This window comes from Conger conger, chromosome 10 (genome assembly GCF_963514075.1).
Source record: "Conger conger chromosome 10, fConCon1.1, whole genome shotgun sequence".
Taxonomy (NCBI): Eukaryota; Metazoa; Chordata; class Actinopteri; order Anguilliformes; family Congridae; genus Conger; species Conger conger.
Genome location: NC_083769.1, coordinates 26,260,991 through 26,280,190, shown reverse-complemented (window position 1 = coordinate 26,280,190; position 19,200 = coordinate 26,260,991). Strand labels below are relative to the sequence as shown.

The window sequence follows — 19,200 nt, the reverse complement described above, 5'->3', positions numbered from 1 at the left end:
ACGTGACTAGGCTGAAGACAGCATTTTTGAAAAGCAGTTTAAATAGAAAATAGCCTTGTTAAAGTAACCCTTCTAAGTAGACAGGCTTACGGGTGTTTTATAGTTCCGGAATGCGCGTGCAGGATGGACAGAGATCCCCGTAGTATTGAGCTAGTCCAAGGTGCACCCTGCAAGTAATGAGTTAACGTTAATCCCAATTGTATTACGGAGTAGATAGCTAGACAGCGAAAAACCTCCGCGGAAGACCCGCCCAGCCGGTTTCATCATTGGTTTTCATCGAATGTTTTTAGCCTAATCTCTTCTCCTGATTGGCTCCAAACTACGACAGTCAATATCGTCCGGTTGTCCCTCGGAGTAATGAACAAGGTGAAAATAACTAAAAAAAAGTTATCAAATAATTTGTCACCTTGCTACTGTGAAGACTGCATCGTAGCTGTGAATTTATACCGGCTGATCCTTGGAAAGACGCAGTGCACGGTGCGGTTATCTTTGCGGAAGAAGCACAAGCTGGGTTTGCGAAGGTTGTACAAGTAGCCTAAGGAGCAGACGTTTGAATAGACGGGGATATCGCGTACATACTCGCAAGTCAACATTCCGCCCGGTGCCAGGTGTGTTGTTGTGCCCGTTTCCGAAGAACACAGCTGTTGTTGCCAGGCAGGTGTGTGGAATACAAGCCGCCGAATCTACCTATCGCAGACTACTTGGATAAGAAACAGAAAAGCTAAACGTTAATTTACAAAATCTCTCAAAAATCTAATACGAGCTTCCGTTACAATCACTCACAGGTGCAATCGGATGCGTGGCGAAATACGTCTGTAATTTAAAACTGGTTTAGCCTATCTGTCTTGAAAATTGTCTGGTCAGTGCATGGAATCACGGTATTTCAGGTGGAGACGTGTAGCAGGATAGCTAGCAACTTGTTTTTGTGTAGCTAAACCTGTGTATTCAAGAAGGACTGAGACGTTTTTAGCACACGTATTAACTGGACAATAACGACTGTTGTAGCTAGACACCTGTTTGTCTTGGTGGAATATTTTGATTGAGGTATCCAAGGATAGTAGGCTATTAATGACACAGAATTAAATCAGCTCTTAGCGGATGCGTTGGTCGTGATGTGAGTAGATATTCAGCCTAGTTATATTTGGATAATTAGGAAAGTCCGTCGTCGATCATAGAATCCTGCTATCATTAATACAACAATTTAAAAGGGACAGATTTGCGTGTTTCGACCGTAGGCTCAAACTGGAATTTAAACAGGACAAACAGCTGTAGCCTAAGTGTTATCTGACTTGCTCTGGGCTCTGTACATCATTGACGTGAACAGCCTTGAATCTACAATCCACGAAAGTCTTTTTAATGCATATTACAAGTAAACAATTGTGTATTTTATAATGAAGAATTGTTAAAGGAATGGAACGCAGCACGCCTGGGGTGACTGCTGCATTTAAAAATCGACATCACTGTGCAATCGTTCTCCTTTGCCTAGCTGCGTTTTAGAAAAACGTAGTCTAGCATACTACTACGCCTGGTATACTACCCTTCTGAGACTTTTCGCAAAAGCTTTGGACAGGGCGTAATCATGTCCAAAACACTGAAAAAGAAGAAACACTGGTCTGGAAAAGTGCAGGAGTGTGCAGTGTCGTGGGGGAACGCCGGAGAGTTCAGCTCCGTGGTCGAAGTGCGAGGGGGAGCCGAGCTCGGAGAATTCCCGTACCTGGGCCAGGTGATGTCGGACGCGATGGTGTGTCACGTCGGCAGGGTGCCCAGCTCCGGGGACGTGTTGCTGGAGGTAAACGGAACCCCAGTCAGCGGGCTGACAAACCGCGACACCCTGGCTGTCATCCGCCACTTTCGGGAGCCCATCCGACTGAAAACCGTCAAACCAGGTACGTGCTTATCCAGCAGATTACTGTTAGCCTATGTCTGAGTTTTTCCCCAAAATTGTTGTGTAGGGAAACTTGTTTGTTTATCAAGCTATAGGGCAATGCACGTGTTAATTCAGTTGTTGAATTATCTGTTGTTGCATGTCAGGAAATTAAGAAATGATAGCCTATTGAGAAGGATTCGTGATAATGTCAGTTATTTATTACATTTCGCATTGATGTGAAGGACACCACATGAACCTGCCTTTAATTACCCCGTATTGTCCTCAAATGGCAGTAGGGTATTTAGGCTACATGGACTAAGATTTCGTGTGGCAGCGTTTTACATGAATGGGTTACAGCTTGGGAAAGAATGAAATAAACATGTGCACATTTTTAGATGATTAGTCTTCAGAGGTTGAACATTAACCCTGTTTAGTTATGAACGGGCCTATCATGGCAGCCTATCCAGTGCAGGAGGCGAAATGTCTGTCGACAAAATGTGTTGATTCAAGTGGGATTTGTGTAGAGGAACCAGATGATGTATTGCTGGCTGGCCGCTGAGCAGAGTGAGACCGTGTGAGCCCAGGCTAGTTTAGGCCCTTGAGGATGTGAGCAGTGTTGCATAAATGGCAGTCTGCATTTGCAGGCAGCTCACACATCCACACTCATTTCATCCACATGCAGCCTCATGCACTCTGACCCACTGGATTCCCAGCATGCAACAGCCTTTTCTGTTCCCTATTTTGCCAAATTGATGATTTGCAATGAGCCGTTTATCATCACCCTTCCCATGACAACCGAGGGCATATTGGCTCACTTTATTTTGCATGAGCGTCCCCCTCAGCCCAGAATGCCCTGGGGCTGTTGACAGGGAAGACATGTGACGCGGTTATGCTCGGACGGGAATAAACAAGGAGAATGTGAGGCTGCATAGGCCCAGCTGAGACCAGGGCCTCCAGGAGTATGTGTGTGTGCTTGCAAGTGAATGAGAGTATGTGTTTACACGCATGCATGTCTGGGTGTTGGAGTCTGGCTGTGCATGTGTGTTGTGTTGCATCACATGTTTTGTGTGGTTCAGTGCCTCTCTTCTCCCATGAGGTAGAGCTAGATTCAAACAAGATGCGGGTAGTTCTAATTTATGGAACTAGTTACTATTTGTCTGTGAGAATTGAGTACCAGCAGTGGGTCTCTGTGCGAATAGTTTAATCCTACACTTTTCTGTTAATTACATCTTACATATATATATTTTTAATTCTTTTTTCTAAATTTAAGTCTAATTCTAAGTGTTCTAATCTATTGTGTTCAATTACCAGTAGTGATTGTTTACATCAGCATTGGAATGTTCAATTAAGAACATTCTAATGACACATTTGTGAGATTACAACCCTGAAAGGGTTAATGGGAATTTTGAGGGAAAATCATGCATTCCTCCATGGGAGAAAGAGGGCAAGAAGATCTTTACCTGTGTGGATTATTTACTGGAAAACTCAAGGCTTTATCCATGAATCATTGAGGGTACCTGTCCCTGCCTTGGTTAGCATAGCTAGTTTTAGACTCACTCCTTTTGGAGCAGAGCACCAGTATGCTAGCAGACTCAGTTTAGCCTTCTGCTGAAATCCAGTGGGCGCGTGTTTCTTTCCGATGGCGACACCCCCATGTTTAATTCACGCCCCCTCAATCATTGATGAGCTGAGCTGGAAGACAAGGCCACTCGGAGGACGGGCATTACCAGGAAGAGGCGGTCGGACACGACGCTACTTGCAGGCTCACGCCCACCAGATGTTGGGCAGCGAGGGCACTCTCCCACTGAAGGGGGATGCCCCAAAGCGCTGCACCATCTGTCACCAGGGCGACGCAGGTCTGACTCAGGACGTCCTCCAGGAGAAAGGGATGTCCTCTGGTTAGGTCAGAGCTGGGTTCGGGCAGCGGACAGACGAGAAGAGGTGGATCTGGGATTATGAATATTTCGGGAGTTCTGGTCACTGCTGTGCCAGTAATGAGACGGCATGAGAACTGCAGGTTGATAGGAGGGGGGTGAGAGTCGGGGAATCCCTCTTCCCAGAGCTGGAGCGGGAGGCTACAGTATCCCACAGTGCCTCCTTATTTGTTGTAGTCTTACATTTCATTTGTTTATAGAAGAGCCTGTATCCTGGCCTCCAGTGCAGTTGCTGGTAGGCTCTGTTTGTCTCTGCATTTGAAGGGCACTATGCAGTCACTCTACATATCATGTGTCTGTAACAAGCAGACCCATTCTCTTTTTCACCAGCCCCCCATAATGTCTGTTGGACATTTTAGACAAGGTGTGTAAAATCTATGTGAAGAGCATGCAATAGCTGTTAACTGCAATAAGATGTGTGGTGGTATTTTCACAGGAGTGACCGCAATGTCACCTGCTTCCCTGTTGCTGCTGGGCCGTTGGGAAATCAATGACATCTGTAGAAACATGACTTGATTTAATTAAGTGAAATTAGAAATGTACTGCAACTCCAGATTATAGCCGCTCTATGGAGGAATGAGTTACGTTGATAGATAAGGCTTACTTGCTCGTACGCTAGTATCTAGGGAACATGATATGTGTTCTTGTGTCCATGTAATTTTGTGAAAGAGTATACTGTATATATGTGTGTGTGTGTGTGTGTGAGTGACATTGTCTTTTTCTCCCTTGCTGTTTGGTGTATTCTTTCTTTTCCTTTGTGTGCATTTCCTGTATGGCGTGTATTTAGTCTGCAGTAAGTGTGTGCCTGTTTTTTGTGTCCATGAGAACCATGTGTTGTGAGTGTTCAGCTTTAGCTACATCACCTCACTTCTTACTTTCTCTCTCCCCTCCTGTGTTTCTCTTTTCCTCTGTCCCTCATTTCTCTCTCTCTCTCTCTCTCTCTCTCTCTCTCTCTCTCTCTCGCAAGGCGCAGCTCACCTACAATTCATTCTAACAGCCGATTACTGCGTATGAATGATATGAAATCGCCCCTCTGATGGTATGGCCAGTGTGTGTGTGTGTGGAATGGGATGTGGTAGTAATCACTTAAATTTGATACGGGAAGCTGAAAGTGCTTTCCAGTTGAGAGCCAGCGTCATGACAGCATTGCTTTGTCATGAGAATTATATTGATGGCTCCATGCCAATAAAGATAAAAAAAATAAATCAGTGCATGCATGTTCTCATGGGTTCAGTGGATCCTCGCCAGGGAGAAACAGATGTTCTCCCTAAATGGCCGTGGTGTTGGACGGACAGACTTATAGCCTCCTCCACACTACCAAGGGATATGGTTACACAAAATGTGTTTTTCCTGAGAACGTGGACACAATTGGAGTAAATCAACCCCTGTGGTTTGACTGGAATGAAAATGGTCCCAGATTGTATTGTGGGTCTGAAGTTCTCAGACACATAGGGGACATAGGAGGACTCAGCCAACGATTTGTCCTTAGCTTTGATGCAGAATGAAATAGAACTTCTAAAATGTATATCTTCAGGAACACGATTTGACCATTTCTTCAGTCGCCAAAATTGTCCAGTCTCACTGTTGAAAAAGGGAAAAAGCATCGCTGGATGTTATTTGTAAGTTAAGAACAGATCCAGGCCACTCTGTTTCCACAAAGCTGTCATTTTGGATAGTTACAGCAGTCTTCCCTTTGCTGCTTTGCTGTTAGGCTACCTGCCCCCAGTATCACTTGAGGTTAGATGTGTTTTAGATTTGATGCGAAACATAGCTAAGTGCGATATTACTGTCTGCACCATATCGTTGGCAGCCGCAGCACTGTACACTTATGTCTTCTGTCTTGTATCATGCCAAATGGTGATTTCACATTTAGTTTGTTTCATTCATTGCTCCCTGTGCTACCTCCCATTGTAACTGTAAGAGAGCCTTCAAGGGGACTCGTAATCGGGTAAGAATGATATAAAGGTTCCTATTGAGCTGCTCTGCTCTGTGCTAAACCCACAGCTCCCCTGCAGCCTGGATAAGCTCTTACAGCCTGGGTACGTGTGTGTTCTGTAGGTCGAGGTTGCATGGACCGACCGCTCCTGGAATATTTACAGTCGAGCCCCTGGCCCTCGGAGCAAGGCGTTCTCACTTCTCTTCCCAGATCCCCACGGACCTCGGGAGCTTGTCCTGAGCCAAAAATACACCGGCACGGACCGCAGCGCACCAATTAGCGCGCGACCGCCCCGCTGCCTCGGCATCCTCGCCGACTCCCTTTCCGCGTGTCTCTTCCGCAACGCGCTGCTGCAACGCCCCTCTTCTCATTAGCGCCGCGGTTTCTTCAGCTCTCCTGCCAGCTCCTCCCTCCCTCCCTCCCTCCCTCCCTCGCTCGCTCGATGAACAGAGGGCAGCATTTGCAGTTGGCCTTTGAAAAATTCACACCGGTGTCTGGCGGAGGGAGCTGTCACCTTGTCAACAGGCGCAGGGCGAGATGGATGGCGCGGCTTGGTGACGGATCTCTCCCCCCGGAGCGTGTGCGCACGCGCATGCAGGGCCGGAACGTTCTAGCGCGCGGATGCGGCCGCGCCCGGAAGCCCAGTGTAATCACGGTTCACTTGCTTAAGTGCAGTTTGCAGTCTCTCAGCGCGTGGTCCTTTATGGAGCACAGGGAGCCAGCGCCCGGGAGTATGCTTTCCCCGACTTTACGAGCTCCGTGCTGGAGGCTGACCTTGCCGGCTGTGCAGTAGGCCCCACTCACGCCTCACGCCTCACACAGGTGCAGTGCTGAGGAACCAGGGCCCAACATATTGTTTTGAATTCAAAATACTTTTCTGTGCTCATTGATCTTGCCTGGTGCAATTGAGCCAACCAAGAGAACCAGATGGCAGGGTGTGCACTTTTTATAGCTTCCAATACACCAGACTAGCTCAGTAAAACATAGACACGTATTTGAATCCAAAACCATTATGTATTTCATCCAGGTCTGATACACATTCATGCGCAAACAGACATGCACGGTCGCACAGATATGCATACTTGTGCGTACACACACGCATGCACGCAGTATGACAACCATAAATTAAGCTGCCATCCGGTGCTCTGGCAATAAAAGTCTCTGCGGTGGAGTTTGCTAAACATCAGCCCATTACAGTTGCTGTGGCACACCGCGTGCCTGCCCTGCGTGTCACTCTCTTCAGCCTCTGTTTCATTAGTTCCGCCAGAATCAAATATGCCAGAAAACGCAATAAAAACGGCTTATTTTTTATTCCCTGAGAACCGACGTATACAGAATGCCAAACTGTGATGTCGGGACAAGCCAGGCGTGAACAATTAATTTTGCGAAGCTGCGAGCAGGGCGGCGTGCTCTCTGGCTTTTCACGACCGCGGAAGGAAGCACAGCTGCAAAGGTCACAGAGCCTGCGCTCCAGCTGTGAGCACGACAAAAAAAATAAAAAGGCCATTATCAAATTGCAGTGATCAGCTGGGGTTGACCTCTGAACCTGTTATTGCTGTTGTTATTATTGCAGTATGATTAGATTTTTTTTATTGATGACAATGGCAGCTGTCCCCCTTGGCCACAATCTCTCAATCTCTCTCTCACTCACTCTCTCTCTCACTCTCTCGCTTGCCCTCCCCCTTTTCTGTCAGAAGTGCACTTTGTTACTTTGTTTCCAGTGTACTTTGAACACAGGCTTGTTTACTGTGGCACCTGCACTACGAGTAGTACCCTCTGACAGACACACACACACACACACACACACACACACACAAACGTGTGAATCCCTCCGTAGCCATCCCTCGCCTCGCCCCGCCCCACCCAGAGCTCCACTCATTCCCCAATCCCGTCACAAGTCCCTGCTCACCGATCCAACCGGAGGGAGCGGGAGGGCTCGGACCCAGACAGCAGCAGCTGTTCTGAATATTAAAATCACCCTGTCCTAGCCACACACCCCATCCATCACTCCAGGTGCACAACATAGCGGTAAATACCGGAGGGAAAACCCGCCAGCTCAATCCAAACTAAGAGTGATGACTCGCACGCCAGAACCTGTGAAAGCCCGCTTCAGGACCCCCACCCCACCATCGCAAATCCGTCCCAGATCCACGGTGTCACCAACCTTCCCCGGCTGCATTTGCTAATCACAGCACTGATAAAGAACACACATTCTCCGACCGTGCTTAACTCTCCAGTGGGGGTAGAGTGTCACATCTGCAACTGTGTGAAGGTGTGATCTCACTGAGCAAGAGAAGGAAAAAAAAATACTGCACTGTCACTCTGTCACCCGCATTATTCCTCCACTCGGGTGCTCCTGCTACACCCAGAGTCCGTAACGCCGGGGGTCCTCCCTCCAGCCACGGCACGGAGCTCCGTTTCACCTGCAGCTCGGTCCCGGGTACGAATCCGCCTGGAGCCAGAGGATCATTATTGTTGTTTATTTCTCCATTCCCCCCACCTTAACAGCTCATATATAACACAGACAGACATTTAAATATTGCTTCCGTTTTTTATTTATTTTTATTTTATTTTTCCCCTCACGGAAGCATTAGCCAGCAGCATAAGTCTAATGTGAGCCAATGAGCTGCCTCCGCTGTGGCCCACAATGGCCGGGGAGAGACGGTTACCAGGGGTGACGCTCACTTCAGCTGCGAGCCCTGCCGTTCCCACTGGATCCACCGCTGCCCCTCACTGCACGAGGGCTTATCTGGACAACTGGAGACCATTATTGGAAAGCAGGGGTACTGCTTTCACACCGAAAGACAGGGATCAACTTAAAAAGGCTGCCCTTTTATAGCAGTAAAAGGCACAGCTTGTAATGTCAGTTGGTCAGTCAATGACCACTTCCAGAATATCGCAGCCTGAGTGGGGCAAACAGGACCTGTTCTTCGGCAACATGAAGGTATGGGCCGAAGAATGAACAGGTGGACTAATGGAGGCACGAATGAATACAGTAGGGGTGAGTAAAAGTTTGTATAGGTGGAATTTAGGGGCAGGTAGAGGGGTTGGAATGGATGAATTGGTGAACAAAGACACGGACCATTGGGCGGATCGGCTGTCGGACGCTGGGGTAAGGCGAGCAGAGAGAAGGATGGATTGCACGCTCGTGGAGTTTCTCCTTCTCTTGGAGGAGATGTGTGTCACTCTGCCCTCCGGTTTCCTGACTCTGTCCATCCATCTCTGCTGTCCCACTTTGTCTTTCCTGCAGCCCAGAGACGCATGCACATCACTCACACTGAAAGCATTAGCCTACTTTTTTTAGCGACTACAAAAGCGAGTTACAAAATGACCGGGGAGAAGCCTTTGTTTAAATGACGGCTGACCCCCCCCCAGACCCATGTGACTGTCATGGCCGCTCTCTCCCGCCCTCGCGGCAGGCCGACCGCAGTCACGTCCCCAGCCCTTTTATTATTCCTCTCCTGTCTGATTTGCAGTGCACCATGGGAGGAGGGCAGTTGGCTTTTTGGAATCTTAATGTCTGCAAATAGCTTGCTCTCCCAGGCCTCCTCGCCAGTCGCGAGTATGCACACGCATAAAGATGGGAAATTAAGGCCGAGCTGAGGATTGTCTTCGCGCTATAGTGCCCTTTAGAGGCAAAATGCGATCTCGTTTGACGGTATTTTTTCCCTTTCTATTCCCTGAGAGTGCTTTTGACGTTGGCACTCGTTGTCCCCCTGTGATTATGGAGATGTCCACAGATGGACCTTGCGGTTCCTTTGTGTAGCTCATTGCAGGCGGTGGTGTCATTGTTTTTCTAGCTCTCGGTTATTCCCCCCTCTCTTTCCCTCTCTTATTTTCTGTTTTTCTTCTCCGTTGCTTTGAATGTGGAGGCTCGGCAGTGCCTTGAGATGCTGTGTTATTTTGGTTCTAAATTCCCGAGGCTTGTTTCACATTCTCCTGTGGCAGTGATGTTTGCTGAGGAACCACACGCAGACCCCTGGTCACAGGTGTGGTCACAGGTGTGGTCACAGGGGGAGCACCTCTTTAGCCCCTGTAGTCACTCGTTGAGCAGAGAGGAGGGGCCCGCCCTGCCGGCTGAAACCCTCCCTCCCTGGATGATGTCATGGCCAGTTGTGCATCGTCCCACCAGATAACCGGCCACATAATCCCTGCACTGTACATTGACTGGGTTCAGAGGAATATTATCTGTAAACATGTTCCTGGGAGTGAATGGTAGTTCCTGTATAGAGGCCGCTTTGATCCATGGTCATTTGGTGGATTACCTCAACTCCATGTGAGCTTCTGTGGAAGCAAAGGTATTCCATGTTCAATGATGTATGGCCTTGTAGGCCTTCCAGCTGATCAGTAAGCCTAAAGCACAATTCAGTAAGCAGTCCAAAATTAAACCCGCATATGTTCCATTTTTAACGTTGTGCCTTTTTGTGTAAGATTTTATTCACTGCAGTGTGGGTTACTTCCTACCCGATCTCAGATGAATAGGAAGTTCTTCTTCAAACACGTACTATTTCCGTCCTCATTTAATTTGTTTTTCCATTTTTCAGCAGAGATGCACGGGGTTGAATTTTTTGGCAAGGCCCAGGGCTGCCTGTCAGCCCCCCTCTGAGCAAACGAGCAGGCCTGATCAGAATGCGTGAGCGTCACGGCCCCACGCCGGCCGCTTGGCCCTTCTCGCTCGTTACGTTTGCTAACAGCTTATCGATCCCCTGGCATCATCCCGTTAAGTCAGCATCCGCAGCTTGGGTTCTGGCAGAGCAGAGGACACCAGGACACTCCCCATCTGCCAGGATTAAGAAGCAGGAGGGGGGGGGGGCAGGCGGGGCCGGGGGCGGGGGGGCGTGCTGACCGCTGACCGCTGAACATTGACCACTGCGGCAGTTTGCAAGACGGTTTTTAAAGCAAATGAATTGGGTCTGAGTTAAAACAGGTTAAAAAAAAAAAAAAAAAAAAAGCAGCAAAAAAAAAAAAACCATGTTATCCGATGTCCGTAACATATTTCAATATCTTTCTGAATAGTTATGTTGACAGGTTTGTTGTGTACAGTGCTTTATCATTTTTAATGCTTAGCACATTCTCTGGTCTTGGATTACTTACATCACTTCTTCATACATTTCCGCACAGTCTTTTTACAATGATGCCGTTTGGTTTCAGTGCCTCAGAAAATGGCGCTTTGGATCTGAGGGATTCAGACGTCGAGGCCTGTTTATCAGGCCTGTTTCTTCACCCGCTACATTGCCGGGCTGCCTCGCGCTGGCTCCATTGTGCGCCGCGTGCTGTGCTAACACGTCTGCGGACAGAGATATAATTCAACACGGGACGCGGCGAAAGAGCAGCCCGTTTGGGTTTTTCCGCACGGCGGGTTATCTGTCTCTGTCTGTGGCAGCTCTCATGGTAATGCGGAGACGCTACCTGTCTCTGGCGTTTGTGAAAGCCGTCGCGGAGCTGCTCCTCGGTGTCGGAGAGCGCAGGGGAATGCTTGATGGGTAGCTCGCTCCGTCTCTGCCCTACTAATCTCCCCTGCGCTCTCCTCAGCCATGATTCTCAGCCTGCTGACGGCACGTCTATGGCGCTCTGATAGCGCTCCTCCCCACCCCCCTGCTGTGCGCAGGGCAGGGATGCCATTTTCTCCTGCCTGTCAATAATCAGTGTATGAAAGGCATATCATTTGTAATTCTCCTCATTATGGTCAGCCTCATGCGGCTGGTGAAATCGCCCACGCTCGTCCCCCCCAGCACAGCCCTGCGTCACTCCGGAGGTCTCTGAGGGCAGCGATTCTGGGGTTGGGCCCTGTTTGGCACACTCTCACAGATCAGCCTCCCCTGGGACCCACCCCCCACCCCCCCATAACCTGATGGCCTCACTGGAGAGAGTCACACACACCTCCGTGCCTCTGCCCCTCCCCCACATTTCTTCTCCTGTTCTGACATTTGGTCTGAAAAACAGCTTGACCATGTCTACATGCTTTTAAATCCTGCTACATGATTGGCTGATTAATCTTGTCAGTGTTGTTCAGGTCTCAAGTCTGGTCAGCATGTATACCGGTGAGATACAGAGCTGCTCTGGGCTCACTTTGTGATCTTATGAACAGGTACTACAGACTAATCACTACAGTTCTGTTCTCTTCTCTTCACAAAGGCAGCCTATGCTCCACTGGTGTATGTGAAAAGCGGTGTGGCAGTGTTGGTGATGTTTTGGGCAGGGCCCCTCGTACAGCCCGTGGGGTCTGGGCTCCGGCTGCCCCCCCCTCCCGGTCCGGGCCCTGACCTGGCTGTAATGAGCGTAACGCAGCAGGGCGGAGTCGCGGCCTGGTTCCGGCCCCCTGCGTGTCAGTGATTGGACGCGGCTCCTCAGAGGCAGGAGGTCACAGAGCAGAGCGCTCAGACTGGATGGGCTGATTTGTTTTCCAGATCCCCCCCCCCCCCCTCCTCCCTCCACCATCTCTGGCCTCAGGCCCTTGAGTAGTCCGTAGGTCCTACTCGTTAAACCGATTGAAATGGCACAGCCCCATTGTCATCTGTCCTGCATCACACTGGCAATTTAAACCATTTATGTCTGGGAACAGAGAGTGCTCGAGAAATGGTGACAATTAAGGTTGTTGTTTCTTTATTTTGTTGATTTGACGGAGCGGTAGAGGTGTAAGGCCAGATAGGCGTCAGTGAAATTAGATTTCTCCAAACGCTTTGAGAGCCGCAGCGATAAAGAACCCAACAACCCTGTTAATTTCTGGCTTTGCTACAGGACCCCTTACCGTGTTTACTTCAGTGTATAGTTTCCCAACATTTGTGGGAAAGTCATACCCAGATCATGGACAGCACATTATACTGGCACTAAGGATTTAGAGGAAAACACTGTACATAGTAATTGACCAGCGATTGTGACGCAAGTGCTTGTTTATATTTTTTGGGAAATTGCTCAATTAGGCTTCTCTGTCTATATTTTGTAATTAACAAACTAGCTTACTATCAGGTTGCTGCACACAATAGATATTTTTTTCCATTTTTCATTAACCATTTCAGTCGCAAGTGAGCCATATGGCACTCAAGCTTAACTACCGTAAAATCCTGAGAGTGCCATATGGCACTCTTGTCTCGACCTTATACCTTTTCAACCAATCAAAACGACTGCTGTAATATTGTTTGTAGTTTTGAACCCCTATTGAAACCATACTAAAATTTCTCAACCAAAGCCAAACGCCTTGGGATTTGGGTGGAGCCACTTAATATTGGACACAGGACTAAAAGGGTTAAAGAAACAAAATAACATTTTGGAAAATGAAAAGTTTCTCCTGGTCGTAGGTTTATTGCCGGGTGTGCCTTTTCACCGGAGGGACTGTTGGGAATGCAGGAATGGAGGAGTGCATGCTGGTATGAGTGGAATGGCAGTAATGCAGGCTCTCAGGCTGCCCTGGTCTTCACCCAAAAGTTTCGCTCGTCACACGCATCTCGTGTTCACCACGGGCCCTGCAGACACACTGTCCCCTGTGTGCACCGTGGGGCTGTGGGGAGCACGTTTTCATCAGTACAGCATCCAGACTCTAGACACTATTAATCTCCTGTGGGCTGAAAAGGCCTGTCATCTCGGGGTGGGGCCGAAAATGACACTGTCCCGTCGGAAATGGTGAGATGGTCTGGATGTGAAAATGTGGTTTGTATTGAATGATGCTGCTGGTGAGGATGACTCGGCAGATTCGCATGCAGCGCCTCCATCTTTTTTTATTTATTTCTTATTTAATGATTTGCCTGTCTGGGCAGGGCTGCTTTTTGAAGGTGGGGTATGAATCAAAACAAGCTGTCCTACAAGCTGACCACCCCCCCCCAACCCCCCCAAAACCCCCCACCCCCCTTTTCCGGTGGAAGCTACAGTCGGAGTGGTATGCTGTTTGGCAGCTGGTCAACAATAGAGTCTAACAGCTTCTTTTGACTCTCGAGGAGCTACAGGGGGTGAAAGGTCTCCTTGTGGAAACTTGTTGAAGCATTGAAATCGCAAGCTCTAGGAGCAGGGCTGAATTAATATCCAATGCTACTGGAGATGGTGGGGGGGGTTAAGGAAAACGAAAAGGTCAGGAAAACAAGGATCGTTCTCAAGCCTCTTGAATTTACAGCCACGGTAACCGTTGCCCCGTTGGCCTCCTGCCTGCTATGATATCTCGCGCTCTCGGCTGAGGGCCACGGTTGCAGGTCGGTCCGGGAGAGGCCAGTCCACGGCCCCATGGTCCTCCATGGCATGTTTGTCTGGCGCTAGTAACTCCGGCCGGAAAATCCTCCACACTCTCAGCCGGCATTCCCGTGCCATAGAAACATCAAAAGGAAAGCGCCGTGGGCTTGTGGCAACCGACAGGGCAATTGTCAAATTTACTCTGCCGGCGAGGTCTGTGAGCACTTCACTGGCTGAAGTCTGAGCTTTGCCAAAACTGCAAATGAGCCAATGTTCTCTAAAGCTCCCTGGAGCGGCAGCGCAGGTGGAAGATCTCGCTGATTCGAGGCTTACCCTGACCTGCTCTGTGGCTTGGCAGGAGGACGCAGAGAGGAATGAAGCCTGGACCTTTCCTGACAGGTCCCCCCCCCACCCCCACCCCCACCCCCGCTCCTCCGAACGCCAACCTGCCAGACCCCCATCGCAGGCGGGTCCACCGGGACCTGGGGATTTGGGGACTTACTGGAGGAAGCGTTTGTCACTCAGGGCACGACGGCTGGAACCCTGCTGGCTGAGTGCACCTGACTGGAATGTGAAGAATCTCACTGACTGTGTGTGAGTGAGAGAGAGAAACAAACAGAAATGGAGCCGGGTGTGTGTAGTTGAGCCAGGAGCTCTTGGGGAATTCAAACCAGCTCAACCTGAAATGGCACAAATGAGTTGTCCTCCGGGTCAAAGTCCAAATCCCCACCGTAGCAACAGCTGGCTGGCAACAGTCAGAAGCCACCAATCGGAGAGGGGAAGGCCTGTTTGTTCACAGCCGCACTTCCACCTGCATCATTTATTCTGGGAAGAAAAATAATATTCCCACCTAAAATTCCAAATTAGGTTTTTATAATTGTCCTCTCACACTTTTATCAGAGATTTAATCTGGTTCTTATCCAGGCACATGTCAGCAGAGGTCTGCTTTCTTTAGGTTGAACAAACCTGCAACGGCCCCCTCTTACTAACAGGCTGGCTGGCTGCAACCTGCGTCTCCCAGGGCAACCCACTTTCTTGTAACTGGAATGGAGTGTGGCTGAATCTTCTGGCTGTCCGCGATCCCCCTCCCCTACCCAACCCCCCCCCCCCCCCCCAAAATGGCTGAGGTCAAGCTGCCGTGCCGGCCCAGTCCAATTAACGTCCCTCTCCGGAGTGGGGAGGCATCGCGCTGCTTTTTTCATCGGCGCACCTCTCCATTACTGCTGTCCTTCTGCACGGAACGCCGGGCCGGGCCCCAGGAGGGTCCGCCACTTGCAGGAACCCGTCAACAGCGGCCCCCGTTCTCCTCGCACACAGCCAAGTCCTCTCTCTGCCCCCTCTCTGCCTGCTTTTCAAGTCTGAACTTCAGCTTGCTTCCTGCGCAAATATGAAAGGCCAAAACCAGAGCAAATGATTCAGCTGGTATTACAGAAATAAAAAGAGTGTAGTGTGGTAATGATACTTTTTTTGCAAATCAAGGTTTCAGCACTGTTAAGTGTTTTTCTTTTTCTGATGTAAGGAAGGTGTTTAGTGAGCTGTGCAAATTAGCATTACGTGAAGGACAGCTGCATATCAACATGGCCGTAACTGTTATCATAACAAGTGCGACACGTAGAGACACAATTATGACACATCACGTGTAAGTACAGACTGGTATTATAGTCTTTAAACACCCGAGGAGATGGGCACAGGGCTTACTTCGGCCTGGTAGATTTAGTGCTTTAGTCTTTCCCTTCTGTGTTGGCAGTTGGCACATGATCCAACCCCTCTTGGACATGCAGGACACTCCCAAGGAGCATATTCCAGACTGATTAGATTAAGAGGGCGGAATGCAGCTGCACCCACATTACACCTATCTGCTCCGCCTACTTACACCGTCTGTGCCGGCTCCTGCCTCTGTCCGGGTTTATGGGCAGTTTTATCAGGGCACTTCAGAGCCAGATACAAAATGCTAATATATGCGGTGCTTTATTGTCTCGGGCAAGCGGCCGCATTAAGCCGAGGTCGGCATGAATAAGTGATGAACAAAGGTTGTGAAAACAACGCTATTGTTTATTGTGTGTTTTTGCAGTGTTCCATGCATGTTGTACATGGGAAAGAGACGTTGATGGTTATCAGGTTTCAGGTTTCTGCACGGCGCTGGGCTGTCCGCTCCATAGTGGCAGCTCCAAGTCGAGACAAAAGTGTTGGAAACCAAGGCATGCCTTTGTGCAGCCTGCATTTGATATGCTGTTGCTTCTCCGTTCTAATTGACTCGGGTCTGAATCAGCCGAAAATTACCAGGTGCTCAGACTAGCACTTGGCCTGTCTCCAGGGCGAGGGACGCCCTCGCCTCTTGGATACAGGTATCGGAAGCCGAGCTCTGTACTGCATTCCACTGACTCCCTCTCTCTCCTGAGTCTGGTCTTGAGCCCAGGGGGGCGGTCTTAGAACCGGCTTGACTCGCTTCACGTTGGGTTTGTAGCAGGCCTCACTTCCCATTGTTTTCTCAACAGCCACCCCCAACGAAGCAGCCCGTGCTGCATGACGGCTGTATGAAGGAGCAGAGATGGACAGAAATATGGAGGCTAGAGAGGTTAGCATTTCCACCTGTCTGCATTGGACATAAGCCTCTGGCAGCGGGGACAGAGGGGGAGGGAGTTGCGTGAGACGAGTGGGGGAAGGGGGGGCGATTATCCCTGGCATCTTAAAGCACTTCTATTATCTGGTGGTGCTTCCATTCAACCATCAGACCCTGCTGCCTGATTTAGAGTGGCAGGCCACAGAGACAGCCTGGCTTTCTGCTGCAAGAGCCACAGTCTGTGGGAGTCACGGGAACACAAACAAATCACTCTTTTCTGGTTTATTGTTTTAATTTTTTCGAGGGGGTGCAGTAATCTCTGTATTTGAGAGGGTGTGTGTTCCCAGTACTTCAAGCTTCCAGGGGATTTCTGATTCTTCACTTTTAAGAAGCAGAACCGTAGCCACTGTCAATTTAGATTGACAATAATGAAATGAGAACGAGGGTAAATTCACACTGTTGAGGGCCGGTATATCACATCACGGTGGAGGTTGTCACTTCTGGGCATATTAATAATGTCATGCTTCTTATGCCGAGTCCGTACAACGCATAACTTTGCCCCCTAGGTGAGATTAAAAAAGAATATAAAGGAGGGAGACACAGGGGGGCTGAGCGTGAGGGGGAAGCCACAGAAAGGGAGAAATTGAAGCCATTGTTCGATCCGTTCCATTTAAAACAAGCCGGTTTACCCGTGTTGTCAAAAGCAGGATGGAGCTCAGCGCCGTAAAACTAGATACACTTGTTTGTTGGTTTCGGGGAGTTGTTTAAAATATTGTGTTTCCTCCTCCAAGCCTGTATTTCCAGATTGGTGTTCTCCAGGGGATGGAAAAAGCACTGGCTCTGTCGAAGATAAACTCAGAGGTAATTGCGAGGACCTGCAGTGCAGAAACACTGTTGTTTTGACACTGAAAGGGGGAGTGCTAGTCACCTGTGAGCCATTAATTCTCTACCTCGGTTACCATCATGACACAAACCGTGAAACAATCCCTCAAAAAAAAAAAGACCTGCCTGCTAGCAACCTAACAACTCCACCAGTTGCATCATTTCAGTTGTTGCCCACAAGTGTTGGGCGTACCTGGCAGCACAGCTACGTGATGTGCTGGTTGTTATTAGTTATTCAGATCCCCCTGTGCAGACTGCCCTGCCATGCACACCGCGTGTGAAGCAATTAACTAACAAAGCTCTTAATTCAACGTGCATCTGTAATTCACCTCTAATTCACAGCGCCGCTAACTGTTCTGAACCGACAGGGAATTTCGGAGGGAAGCTACGTAATTACAGGGAGGAAAGAACGGCAGAGGATTCACTGCGTTCCTGGGAGACTCGAGCGAATGCAGGGACCCAGCGGGAAGCTAATTAGCACAGTCCATCGTCCCCCGCCCTACTCCCCCGAGGGTCAGGAGCGGCCGTTCCCGCTGGCGGACCGCGGTGTTCCCAACCCGCCCCCTGAGACCTGCCTCTCCCGGTTACGCAACCCCCTGGTCTGTGTTCTCGCCCATCCGCTGCTGCGAGCGAAAGTGACCGACAAGGGTGCTAAATGTCGCTCCTCTACCCTCCTCGTTCCCATGTGGCTCAACCATATGTGTCCCCGGTCCTAGGGCTTTGAGTGCAGTCACTTTAGCAGTGCCATCACAATGCCACTCAGCTATGAACCTGACTGCTGCTGGGTCCTGTCCCCTTATGGGCCCCTACTGCACTTTAGCACTTATCCATGTACGAAGCTATTTTCACAGCAAGCAGATGTTCAACAAATGTGAGATTATGAGGGTGTAGTAAGCATGAGGTCATAATGCAAGCCCCCCCCTCCCCCCCCCATTGTTAAAGACCTGCAGCTGACTTCTTGTGTTGGGGCCGAGCCTATATGACCTAATGCATCCTCCTTCAGCGCTGCTGGAACATGTCCGAGGAAGTGAGCCCAGTCTTTCCTCTCAGAACATGGGAGGTGGAGGCCTCAGGTGGGTCAGCCAGGGGGGCAATGCTTCAGACCCCTCCGTGAGGATCGAAGCTGACAGGTGCGGGCGGGTGCCTGATTCAGCGTTGCTGCGATACATCTGCCAGCTGAGCTGCAGCTCTATGGTGCAAGAAATACTAGCAGCAATATCTGGGGTTTGAATTTGCATGGAGACAGTATTGTTGTTCTGGGTGCTTCTTTATTTGAAGATAAACCCGGGTTCCCAGCTGAATGACGGAGGCTGGGAAAAGTAATCTCCATTGAACTAAAACAAGATGACATTCTCCACAACATGACTGATGCTTGCAGATCAGAACGTGTATTTTATTTTGCCGGTTTTTGTAGCTATTGTAGTTACATTAATCAGTGCAGACAGTACTTGATACATCAGAAAAAAACTGTCTAGGTTTTTGGGGTTACTGTAACATCGCCTCCAGCGGAGTTCACCTCACAGAAGATTCAATACTATTTGAACTTCAGCTCCAAAAAGGTTGGATTTCACTTCGGAGCTTAAAGCATCTGCTGCTCTTCCCCAACCTTTACGGCGTTTTTCCCGAGTTCAGCTCAAAGCCACTGAGACATGCCTGTTCCATTGCTGGGCTGTGCGGGTGTCAGGCGTGCGGTTTTCATGACAGAAAGTGCTTCCTCAAGGCTCTTTCACCGTTTGATTTCATCTCGCATTCCTGTGGCTCTGATCAGACGGCGTGTGTGTTTGGCATTGTTCTATCCCAGTTCTGTTCCAGTCTCGAGAGGAAAACAAAGAGAATACGCTGCAGTCAGCAGAAAAAGCTACTCCCC

At 49.4% G+C, this 19,200-nt stretch overlaps 1 protein-coding gene across 1 annotated transcript in view; it reads left to right on the top strand.

The window, feature by feature from the left end:
- The first annotated feature begins 333 nt into the window (after window positions 1–333).
- magi3a (membrane associated guanylate kinase, WW and PDZ domain containing 3a) overlaps window positions 334–19,200 on the top strand; it is a 114,936-nt gene continuing 96,069 nt past the window's right edge. The window contains exon 1 of the mRNA XM_061257617.1: window positions 334–1,886. Coding sequence (XP_061113601.1) covers window positions 1,580–1,886 — 307 coding nt within the window. The 5' untranslated portion in view covers window positions 334–1,579. The remainder of the gene's footprint in view (window positions 1,887–19,200) is intronic.